Genomic DNA, 13055 nt, shown 5'->3' with positions numbered 1-13055 from the left:
TTGTCTTATGCGTACACACTGGCTACTTTCTTATCTTACTCGGGGCGTAAGGGTCCCACTCCCCACCAAATGCACACGAAGAAGGAGCCGCGTACTACACTTCAGAAATGAAGAGGAGGGAATTGCTTGAAGATAGACCAAAAACAGTCCAAACCTGGACACATACTCATATCTTCGACACGCTGCACTTTCCGGTAACTGTTGGCATTCGAAAAACAAAACGATAGACAAATCACCTTCACCACGTTCACGTGAGAAAGTTGAGTAATAGTTATCAAAACACCAATATTTCGTCTAGCTGCTCAACAAACAACAAAAAAAGTAGATTTTCTCGGTGGAATTTTTGAAGTTTCCGAAGAAAAGCGCATTCACATTATCTAATAATGCGGACAGATAATAAGCGCTAGCTAGACGGTTGGACAACAATCCGTGCTTTACCAAAATTGGAGGCAAATGCGCACAACAATGACTTTTGCAGATGCGATTTTTGGCATTTTTTGGATCGCGTTCCTTTTCTTATCCGGTTAATGTTAATCTGCGTGAGAGTGTGACATTACTCTCGGTATTGTTTTAGTTTTTGTAAGTAATATTGATTGATTTTCCTCTAATTACTTAGTACACCGAATACCAGTACATCGTCTTACAGGGGGAAAAACAATTTAAAACAATTGTTTTTTTTTCTTATGCTTTGTTTCTCTCTGTGTATCTTTTAACGCTGCCCCACGATTGTACACATGTGGTATTATTCGTTGACCGGTATTAGGTGATTTTTCAAAGATTAATTCTTCAACCCCTGCAAGATAGTCACGTTTGTTCACCTTAGTAAGTATGTACTATGGATACAAAACATTCCCTTCTGATTTGACAGAAAGTGGAACTAGCCGAAGTAGTAGTAGTAGTAGTAGTAGTAAGTAGATGTGTGTGTTCGTACGTGTGTCTGCAGCTAGTAGTAATAGTAAGAGTATTATTGATGATAATAATAGTAGATCATTGGTAGTAACCGTACTACTGGGTATCGCACATCTGTGAATGTAGCACTAGAACGGAACCGGATGTCTTTACGTTTGCGCACATGGATTCGCGATTTCGATCGTGGCATTTATTTGGCTCTGATTTCGCCAACCACTTGCACCGTAACATTAGTATGCATACAATTGCATGAGAAAGTGAGAACGTGCCCTTGGCGCGGGGGGAGAGGGGGCGGGAAGTTAAGTATTTGTCGCTACCTAACCTAACACTTTATACCAAAGGGGGCCGATATAGCTGCCGTGACCGCGCGGCTCTGTTGCATACGATTACCCGCTGCACTGTTCGTAGGTAGAAATGTTAAGTCCTAATCGTTTCGTAAGCGTTTTAAGTGAATGTTGAAGTGTGTGTGTGTGTGGGTGTGTAGTTTTACGTGTGTACATTCTGCTCCTGTTATGATGCCAGTCATGTAATCTATATTCGATACTAGGTTTTCATAAATTTACTACCATAATATTTATTACTTTACTATAACGAGACTTTTATTACCAGTAGCGCACGATATCTCCGTAAAATCTCCTAATACTACCTATAGTGTGTGGTTTTTTGTTTTGTTTTTTTTTTTATACAACTCTCAGAACAACAAAAAAATCGAAAAGGAAACACGACATCACGATCACAGACACAGTAAATACGAAAGGAAAAAAAACAATGGACAGAGAGAGGGAAAGAGAAGGAGAGAGAAAGAGACAAGCTGGTAGGACACATGTACACAACACCAAACTAAAGCAATACACTAAACTACAAGAGAAGAGTGAGGAGAAACTTAAAACTGACAGCGAACTCCACAGGAACACAATACTTTTGATTGAGGAGAGATCTGCATTGAACAGTGTTAAGCAGGGAATGGAATGAAAAACGGGGAAATTGACGCGTCAGAACATTGTGTGATAAACAAACAAACAAAAAAAACACTGAAAACTGTCATCACTATATGATGCGGAAATGGGGTCTCTAATCCTCAAACCTGCGTCATTGGTGGCAACCAAAAATTCCGGCAACAACTACACGCCACAACTTCAGTCATGCTTCTAAAACGACTGCTTCAAGAGGGGCGAAAAGGGAAAAGATTTCGCGCATCTGTACGAGAGTTGATAGTTATATATGCCTTTCCAACATAGAACTTTGGTTCGTGTGTGTTTTTGTTTACTCTTCTGTTTTTCATTTCTTGTATTATTTTTTTTCGCAGTACACTTTCCGTTTCATTGCTTCCTTTATCTGTTCTATAATCATTGTCCCATATTTGTTCCTGTGTTTTTTTTTCTTTTTTTCTCCCTAATCTCCCTCATTGGAATTGCTTCTGTGTTTGTTTGCTTCTTTTCTGTTTCTTTTGCTTTATTTCGTTTTGTTGAGTGTATTTAGTTGTAGAATTTGCTGCTTTTTTATTGCATTCAACAAAGAATGTCACCTTTCTCCCCTACTTGTGTGTGTGTGTGGGTTTGTGTGTTGTTTATGTTTATCAACACCCGACTACGGTACAACGGTCTTACAAGAGCTAATTATTTATTTTTATGTTAAAGCTACACATTATTTACAGTACTTAGTTTCTTACAGACCTCTTACCAACAAAAAACCGGCACGCAACAGTTTCAGTTCGCCGAACGCAACTTTCCCCTCTATATGGACATAGTACGATTGAGGGCTCGATTCGGTTCTTCCGTGTGTCTGTCATGTTCTTCTAATTATGATATCCATGATCATCCACAACACCGCTTAGCCGCAATACTATTCCCGTGTAGAATGTATGTTCGATGAGGAAAGATTTTAGCATGTACAATTTTGAGCTGCAAAACTATATATAGTGCAAATAATAATGAACACCCTGCGCCCGTGCCGGTTTCTCGTTGCGATACCGATGTTGCTCCTTCATAGCATTATTCTTTTAGAAAATTAAAAGAATAGAAACTAAGCGCATGCTCATGTACCACGACAATAGTGGACAACGATGCTTATCTCTTCCCTAGCTTGCATTACCCCACCTGTTGAAGTCAATCGTTCTTCTGCTTAACCTAACTCGCATGTTTTATTGTAAAGCTTTATAGAATCTTACATCGGTCAACCTGTAGCAATATTCCGATACCTTTGAAGATGAATTTTGTTTTAATTAATTTGCAAATTCCTTTAAATTACGAATGGAGTCTGGTGCTGGAAGCAACCAAACGAAAGTGTTAAAATTAAACGGTTTTGGTTGCCTGCGCGCGTCTCGCATACATTATATTTGCAATAATTGAATCAAAATCACAGATGTTGCAAATATATTATTATGTGTGCAGAAACGAAGCGCGTCTGGACTTAAAGTTGAGTTCGATTGTGTTGAGTCATTCGCTACGTTTGTTTTTTTTTGTGTGTTTTCTTGCGTAGAACGTTAAGCTTGAATTGTTTCAGCATAAGTTACTTATGATCTATGCCATATTATGTTACAATTGCCTTCAAGAGACTGTGCGTCTCATTCAACGAAAAGTTCAAAAATGAATACTCAAACTAAAACCAGCGCGATACATAAGTTAATGAAAGCAAAAAAATGAAATCGTCATACGATTGTGCATCTTAAGACTTGCTCACATCCACAGCTGGAAACTGTACCTGCTCAGGTTGACCGATGTGGACACATCATGAATGTGGATGTCGCGCACATTTTCGCACACTCGAAAGAAAGAAAAAAACAAATTCCTTTTCTCTTTCGCGCGCGTTCTCGTTAATAAGTGTCTTTCAGGTTCATTTCAACATGCAATCTGACGCTTCTGCTTTTCCATATTTATGCATAAAACTCGGGTGCGCTTCGTACCGAAAGCGTTTGCTAGTTTGCCTACTGCTCTGTATGTTCCCTACCATTGTCCCCTACACGTTAACATTAATTAGCAATAAGTTAAAATACAGTAACAGTTACCTACTGAGCTGGATCTTCGATTCTCACCTATTGGTAATGTTTATACTGGCTGAAGGATTAGTGTTACCGCTGGCGTTTCCGGTTACGCCACCACCATTGCTACTGTTGGCCGCAATACCGGCATTACCAACGACCGTTGTGCTACCACCGACCACCGTTCCAGCGGTTACCGTCGCCACCGGAGATGCAACCGAAGCAACTACACCCGAGCTGCTGCTGTTCGTTAACGCTCCCGCGCCGACGCTGTTCACATTTGCGGCTGATGTGGCGACCACCTGTAGGCAATTCGTACCACCGCTGCTGCTAGTGCCACCGTCCGAGGAAGCATTCAGCGCGGAGCCACCGACCGACGACGTTGTGACGGAATTTACGCGACTCGTTGCCAACGTTCCTCCGGCGGTGTTGTTTACCACGCTGCCACCACCACCTGCAGCAGCAGCAGCAGCCGCTGCCGAAGCTGCGGCTTGTATAAACTTGATATTACTTGCATTGTTCACCACGACCATATCGACGAGGTTTGTCTGTTGTTGTTGCTGCTGTTGCTGCTGCTGTTGTGCCTGTTGCTGAGTGCGAATGCTAACCGTCGGTATACGTTGAACCGTTTGGCCTTTGCTCAGGATGGTTGTAGTCGTCCCACCGTGACCTGCCTGATTGTGTAAAAGCTGTTGTTGCTGCTGTTGCTGTTGTTGCTGCTGCTGAATCGTCAAGCTGTTTACGATCTTTTGCTGCTGTACCGGTTGAATAATGTTGACCACCTTCGGGTTGAGGTGAAGAAACTGCCCGCGACTGTTCTTGATGTTGTACAGTATGCTGTTCTTCTCGAGCTTCAGTTGCTGCTGCACACCGGCCACTGTTCCCGCCCCTTGCTGGCCCGTTGGATCCAGCGTCACTATCTGTCCCCGGGTCGTACCGGTAGCCACTTGGCCTGTTTGTTGCTGTTGTTGGCTTTGCTGGACTGTGGTGAGCTGAATCTTGCCATGACCCGCAGCTATCAGCTGTCCTGCTGTGGCGCCACCGACTGCAGTTGCCTGTTGCAGCAGGTGTGGCGAAGAGGTTAGAATGATCTTGTTCTGTGTCGGCTGACCAGGACTTTGAGCGGAAACGATCGTGATCGGAGTGTTCAACGAGTTCTGGTGAATAACGTTGTACTGTTGCTGCTGCTGTTGCTGGGCTGCTGATTGCTGATGATGTCCCGCAAGTCCAGCGCTTCCACTAGCAGCACCACCATGCAGTTGCTGCGTGTGGTTGGTCGATTTAACGATCATCTTCTGTGTGGAACCAAGCGCTTTGCGTATCATTTCCAGCTGCTTTTTGTTCAGATCGGAAGATTTACTGCCCAACTTTTGGCTCAATAGGGCGTGGAACTTCTGGTTGTTGATGTTTTGCGCATTCACTAAAATAAAAGACAAACAAACGTTAAAGTTTATACGCAAACTTTATGTTCTCAGGTTGGCTTAAACAAAACCATTTCTTACCAGCAGAAGTGGTGGCATTTTTGTTACCATCGGACGGTCCGTTGATTTGTTTCTTCAGCGGCGTTTGTGTGAGTACGTACGTTTCGCCGTGATGCTGCTTCGTCGTGACAACCTGCTGTCCGCCGACGGTTACGATATTACCACCACCACTGTTCGCTAGCTGTTGCATTTGCTGATGCGAAAGCATGATCGGTGTCGAGTTGTGTTGCACAATGTAACTGTTCAGAGCAGTCGTTGCTGTGTTTACGCTGGAAGTGGAACTATTACTACCGGCGGCTACATTATTACCGATCACCGATGACTGAGACGACTGTGACTGTGCATGCACGATCGATTGGGCCAATGTTGCTGCCGAGGACGAAGATACAACGATCGGAGATGCAATCGATACGACCGTGTTGGTACCACTGGTTGGCATTACCACATTCATCGGCTGTGTGCCTCCAGTGACTGACATACCGCTACTGCTAGCCGGTGGTACCGTAACAACGATCGGTGTAGAACCGGCCAGCAGCGAAGCGGTTGACGCCGAAGACGATTGGACAGCGTTGGACAGTGAAGACGAGGCCGACGATTGCACTAGGATCGAACCTGCGATCGATGACGCTGTTCCCATGGCGTTACTGCCACTGATTGCGTTACCGGTGGAAGTAGTCAGTAGGAATGAGGTCGGCGTACCTGCGACCGACGACACGGACGGTGACGATTGTAACGAACCGCTGTTGTTCGCTGGAATGGATTGCATTACCAACATTGTCGTACCGGCACCCATCGAAGGGGCGGACGAAGTGTGCACCAGCTGGTGTAAGCTACCCTGCTGAAGTGCAACGGATACGACGGCCGGAACCGTCCCGGAGGTGGCCGAAAACATCGACGAACTGCCCGTCGACGATGGTTGCGATACAACGATCGTTGCCGGGATCAGTGTCGTTGAACCGGTCGGTACAACGCGTGCCCCATCCGGAGTCGAACTTCGGGCCGTTATTTGGCTGATGTGATTGAACGGTTCCAGCTTGATGGTGGTTGCGGCCGGTGCAGCCATCGTACTGTTGTGAGGTAGAAATTGAACCGTGGTTGGAGTGCTGCCCAATAGCGTCGCATCACAACCAGCTCCTCCGTCAGCTGGAGGTACCAGTTCGTCCGGTGGTTCAATCTTGATCACGTGCTCGCCTGCCGCTATACCGCTTACCACCGGGACGGTTGAAATACCCTCCGGAAGTTCGTTTGCCGCTGCCACCAATGTTTCTTCTTCCATTTTAATCTCCATCGCCTCCACGCCAACGGCAGTGGACTGTAAGTCGCTTTGCATCGTATCCTCACCATCGCGAAGTTCATTTTGCTCCATTACACCATCAATCGCAGCATCCGCATCGCTATCGCTAAGAAATATCGGTTGACCATTTGCATCCAGCAATGGCTGAAATATTTCTTCTTTGGGTAAACTTTTCACCGAGAAGAAGCTACTGCCGACCAAATAGCTGCAACGTTTCAGCATCTTTCGCCGTTTGCTCTTGCTCGTGCGACGATCGGCGGCTCCCGAGGGTCGCCCATACCCGACCAACTCCGAATGATATCCAATCTTAGCGGAACTGGAAGCGAACAGGTTCGATTCGCCCGACTCCTGTTCCTCCACCATCGGTTCATCTTCCTGCGTGCTTCTCTCGCTACTGCCAGCCTCGAGATTATTCAGCACGCCATCGTCCAGAATACCGTTCCAGAAGTTACTCGTTTGGTGCAACTGTTTTGGGTCGTCTATCGCACACTCCTGCAGAATATTGTCCAACATCTTTTCGTTATCTTCGCTCGATTCGTTCAAGCTTAGATTCAGCTCTGATGGTACGCTAAGATTATTCTCCGCACTAGACGAACCGGACGTCTCCAGCTTAACTTCAACGGCCGATGTTGATGCTGATGCGGTGATCGCGGCTCCTTTCGCCATCGCACTTACGTAGCTATTTCCCTCCTCGAGCGACAAAGGATGCGGTTCGATAAGGTTATCCAGATCGTACGGTGTGGTACGGAACTGTGAAGACACCGTCGTGCCTTTGCTCGGAGCGAATAACGTCGCTGGCAGCTGTTCGTCAAGCGCCTGCAGTTCCAGTGTGATACGCTTCCGATCGGTCAAACCGAAACTGTGTTCCAGATCGCCATCCAGCGTTAGCAGATCATCCTGGCACGGTTCCGGAGTCTTCGGACGAAAGTGTAACCAGTTCGATTGGATATCGTTCAGTAAATCCTTATATACCGCATTGATATCTTCCCGAGTTGCATCGTGTAATCGCGAAGGAGAGTCTTCCGGTCCCTGACGCTTTCTGGACGAACCGAGCAGTTGTTGGCGGCTTTGGGCGTGCTGCAGGTTCTGCAGCTCACCGACCACTCCATGGTTCGACGAAGAGTTAATACTATTGCTGCTTCCGACGCCCGCCGTTGTAACGTTAAAACGATTCCGTACGTGATTGTGACTATTTACACTGTCTATCAACTGCTCGAAATCCTCTCCCATCGGAACTCCACTACCACCGCCCACCTTTTGGTAATCCTCCAACGCTTCCGGTTCTTGCTTCACGACTGCCGAACCATCACTACCCGTCGACACCACCAGCTCAGTGCTGTCTTCACTTTTTATCACAATTAAATCTGAGTTTTGAACATTTCGCAATGTCCTTTCATCGCCCAACACACCACCATCCTTGGACACTTCACTACTATCCCCTTCCAATGCCGTCGCTGGACGATTTTCATCCTTATCCTCACTGTCAAACCGAAGCCGGCGCTTGGTATTGGCAAATGAAGCCTCCGCTTCCTTTTCAGCCTTATTCATCAGCCCAATGCTGGCCAAAAACTGGATCTCACCACCGTCCGAATCGTAGTCACTCAGCACGGGAGCTTGCTCCTGCTTGAGAATCAGTTTCCTTCGTGCGACGGTATTTGCACCGTTCGCAGCCGAGGACAACTCATTGGAACCATTGACCAATGGCGGGTTCTGATGTTGATGGTTGAAGATCGCAGGTAATCGAGGAGGTTTCAACGATACAACCACACCGGCACTACTGCTGGTATTGCTGCAGTTGCTGCTAACGCTAACCGTACGCTCGATTTGCCGCCTACGAGTTGGGATCACGATCGGTTCATTGTTTTCGTCCGCTCTCTGTTCGTCCCGGGACTTTGTTGGCTCGGCAGTGTTCAGCGATGCGATCGTTTCGCTTTCGACGATCGTGTAGTCTAACCGTGACCACAAATCATCGAAATCGGTTGCTATTCGATCAATAATGACACGCCCACCGCGGCCCAAACGCCGTCGCGCAAACCCTATACATCGAGGTCTGCAAATGAAAGAAAACAAATAGAGAGAGATTAAAAATCCTTCTTTAAAGCCAGACATATAAAACGCATCATTACCTTGGATATCGTAAAGAAGTAAGGGTAAACCGATATCGTGGATCTGCCGAACCGTTTTCCTCCCGGGACGTCCACGGCCAATTACCGTAACCATCCGCGCGCGGCTGTAAGCGACGTAAGAGCAGTAGGAATATTAATCTTGAGTTATCACAATAAGCTGTAAATCATACTCCTTACCCTGTGATATTGGCTGTGTTTACTCCTTCGGAATGCATAAGCGTACTCTTCTTCTGCCGAGGAACCTTGTAGATTGGAAAGTTCCTCATCATCGGACGAAACTGCATGATCACCCGACCCGTGCAGATGATGATGATGATGGTCTGTAACCATGTAAGTGAATCGTAAGAATCTATAACTCAATACTTATTCGTGTTTGTTTACCTGATCCATGTCCGCCCACTACAGTGCCATCAACACCACGTCCTCCAATGCCACCTAGCATCGTTCCGTGGTAGTGCTGCTGTTGATGGTGGTGATGATGCATCGTGGAACCACCCGCACTATTCATGCCACCTGCAACATCTCCTCGACCACCAGCCGTTCCGACACCACTGCTCCCACCGCTCGATAAGCCACGGTCTTTCTGCATTTTTAGCTTCCGCTTCTTATACTGCCGCTTCTCCTTTCGACTGCTGAGACTCTCATTATCACGTTTATTGGTGCCACTGCTGCCACCCGTACCGTGACCTTCGTACTGGGACGAGGAGCCTCCACTGTTCAAATACGAACCGGCAACAGCATTGCCCACCGCATTGACACCCTGCCCACCAGCCAACGGTGCGTACTGGTTGGTGTAGATGGGTGCAAAGGCAGGTCTGTAGGAAAAGAGACGGCGGTATAAAGATAAGAAATTAGTAACCCTCCAACAACTCCATGGAGCGTCACGAGCCAGATTCGGTACGCTCCATACCTCGTGACACGTGTCGCATTGGACGTAAATTCGGACAGGAGATGACCATGGAAATCCTGCGCTTGGTAGCGCTTCTCGTAGATTTCGATGCTCAGGTGCAACTGCTCCCGTTTTAGCTTTTCCCGTCGCTTGATCATATCCAGCAGCGTCACCGCGCGCGACAGATCCCGCCTAAAATGCAACAACAAGCGGACCAATATGGTCCCGTATGAATGCCATTCTACTAAATGTGTGGGGGGTATACGTCCACCGTTTGTCCCCCACTGCCGTTCGCTTGTAGCACTGCGTGTAGGAGCGAGGGTCTGTACCTTAGCTTCAGCATTTTCTCATACGACGACTCATCGTTTTTGCGATTTTTCCTCGTTTGCATCTTTTCCGTGCGCCGCCGGAATGCTAGATAGGGATTGTTCGGTGTCATGTTGCCTCGATTTTCCGTCTTCACGTACAGTATCAAGGGATGTTGCTGGGGAGAGATAGAAGAACAGCAAAGTTAGGCAAACCTGATTATAATACGAACGTTCATTTGCTTACCATTTTTAACCGCTTGTTTAGCCAGTAATCGTACACAGCTATGCTCACTTCATCGTCCTGCTTCAATAGGGCTTTGGCATCTTGTAGTGTGACCACCGTCTGGCCGGAACTTTTCTCCAACCGATCCATCATGATTTCAAACTTCAGCGGATCGAGATCGAGCTTCTTCTCATGTGACGTAACCCATACTTCGTCCGCACTGTCCATATCGTAATCCGGTATGTCCTGCTCGAGATTGAGTGCTGAAATTGAGTAAAAATTGTACAAAAATTTAAAGATCATCTATACGGACAAATTCAACGAATTCAGACAAAGAGATCCACCGTTATGTTCATGACTCAGACTGCACGCAAAACTATTTCTGCCGCTAAAGCACGAACAGAATATAAAACATAGGAAATGATTTCAGTTTTCAGATGTTTGCATCTATTTTTACGAAAAACAAGTTAGTGACAAGCATCGAAAAAAGAAAATTCATCTCGTTCCTTTTATGATATAGACGTGTTAAATTCCTGATATATAAAATCTAGTAAAAGTATGAAGCTCTGTTAAATTATTTAAAATAAATTGGATTCTTCTTAGCACACCTATCAATCTACAGACTCAGATACAGATTTAGAGATACAGAAAAGCTATAGGGTTTTATAAATTATATACGAGATTAGCTAGTAAGGCAATTGTATCGAGACCTCGATCATGAGCTTCTCCTATTCCATTCACTTGTTTACATTCCAACGTCAATCGAGCTTGAGAACTTATCGATCTCGCTTGTGTTTATGCGATCCACGAATGACCAGATAATCCGGAAGGTATTGCTGTAGGCAGATTAGCTGCAAGTCAGCTGCCACTACTTACGCTGCATGTGGATTAACTGCTTGGGCAGTTTGTAGTCGGGCGGGTAGTATTTGTCGTAGAACTCGGAATCCGTCGAGTCGTACACTTCCGGGGTGGGAATGATGAGTCCGGTGCATATTGCCCGCTGCAGATGATGCTCCTGAAGTCGCAAAGAGTAAATAGAGTAAAGAAGAGAAAACAAATCATTAGCATTCGTGGGATAAACATTGATATTGACGTAACATTTAAATCGCACCGTAAGTCGGTTATAATGGCGAGGGTTTTACATAATTTAATGGTTCCACTTAGCACCAATTATTGGTTTTGAATAGATAACTATTAGAGACAGCTACTAATGGATCATTTATATATTAAATCTTGCATTCGTCTAGCATTATTTTGCCTTGAAACTCTCTATAGCTTGAATAAACACCATCCTGAGGGGGGCTGGCTATTCGTTCAAGCTGCAGCTCAACAATGAAATAGCTAATGGAGCTTCGGATTACACCATTGGGGAACATAAACAAATCGAAACCGCGTGGTCACCCCCTCACACACTAGCACCACTGCTGTAGCGGAAACCATGGTGTTTACCAGCATTCTTTACAACAACAGTGTGTTTCACAGAGTCAAAGCAACAAAAGCAGCGCACACTTCGATTGGTATTTAAATAAGTCATTCGGAGTTTCACGCCACACTGACCTTTTGTACTGGCAGAGTGTCTTTGTGTCTTTTTATGTACAAAAAATAATTCCGTAAAACAAATGCACCATTAGCCACACAAAATCAACAAACTATAAACTTCGCGGAACTTACAAAATGTGCGATTTTGTTGTTGTTTCGAGATAACACAAAAACATTTCTCGCACGCGTGTGTTTCTGCTCTCGCACATGACAATAATGTTTCTCTCTATCTCTCTTTCCCACACCAACCATACTCAAATGGCACCGGTGCAATGATCGATGAGCGTTGTTTGTTATTGTTTTGCTATTAGCACAACTATTTCCCGCAGTGCAATGTTTAGATCCATTTACACGAGAGGTTGGGATATCCAGTTTAGTTGGCTATTTTATTTTAAGCGATAAAAAATATTTGCAATCCAAATATATGCAAATGTCATAATTCGATTTCAAATCTTTGCATTAAAGCAGCATCAAAACGGGATGAAAATAGCGAAACAGATATTCTATAGCCGACGATCCCATAAAAAGAGGAACCAATAAAACAAAAATCACACAGCAGCAGAAAAACGGAGGGCATCGGACGTGGTCTCCCCAACCAAAAGACCGTCCTCCTGTAGCCACTCGGCAGATCTTACCGATTCTTCTTCCTTCTCCATGCCGCTCGGCATCTGCGGGACCGCACGGTTGATCGCGGAGTACTCGGGCAGATCCGGCAGCTCCTCCGCCAGATAGATCGGCATGGGTTTCGACGGATCGAGAGCCCTTGCCCGAAACGAAAGCTTCGACATCTTGACAGCGTGTTGGACGTGCCCGGTGGACGATAATCGTGGCGGTGGTGGCCGTTTTGTTGTGCGACTTTCGTGCAGTTCGCTGGGGATCCCGCCACCCGGTTGCTACACCATTCGTTCGTTCTTCTGCTAGTTTCGCCACCCTGTCCTATTCTGCGGCTGCTTCTGATGCGGCTGTATCCTACTAGCGCTGTGTTCGAGATGAGTTGTTATTTTCCGTGCGTTTTGCCCTGTTTTTTTTACTTGCTCCTTATTTACTCATTTGGTGGGTTTCTCATCTCGCTCTCGCTGTTATCTACCCCTTTTCAGCACGTTGCACAGGCTTGGTCTTCTAGTTGATGTCGTGTATACACCGCTTGATTGCTTCGTTCTAGGATTCCTCTTCTGCTCAGCAGTGGCTCTCGTTCGCACGTACGCTCGCGATGTGGTTACTCCTTTTCGCACGCTTTCTGCTGATGCCTCCGATACTCACGGCGGCGTCGTTCCCTTTAAGCCAGACACACACGCATGCACATACACGC

General features: G+C 46.0%; 1 protein-coding gene across 1 annotated transcript; it reads right to left on the bottom strand.

Annotated features, from left to right (window-relative positions):
- Positions 1-1841: 1841 nt before the first annotated feature.
- Positions 1842-12765, bottom strand: LOC128301129 (uncharacterized). The gene is made up of 10 exons (XM_053037459.1): positions 12382-12765; positions 11084-11222; positions 10229-10470; positions 10006-10160; positions 9698-9868; positions 9169-9602; positions 8965-9107; positions 8788-8891; positions 5389-8711; positions 1842-5306 (listed from the first exon to the last, which is right to left on the bottom strand). Exons 1-10 carry the CDS (start codon positions 12532-12534, stop codon positions 3937-3939), a joined length of 6234 nt encoding a protein of 2077 aa, XP_052893419.1. The 5' UTR covers positions 12535-12765; the 3' UTR covers positions 1842-3936.
- Between the last annotated feature and the right edge of the window lie 290 nt (positions 12766-13055).

The sequence above is a fragment of the Anopheles moucheti genome, chromosome 3 (assembly GCF_943734755.1).
Source record: "Anopheles moucheti chromosome 3, idAnoMoucSN_F20_07, whole genome shotgun sequence".
NCBI classification, from domain to species: domain Eukaryota; kingdom Metazoa; phylum Arthropoda; class Insecta; order Diptera; family Culicidae; genus Anopheles; species Anopheles moucheti.
This window is presented reverse-complemented; position numbering and strand designations above follow the sequence as displayed.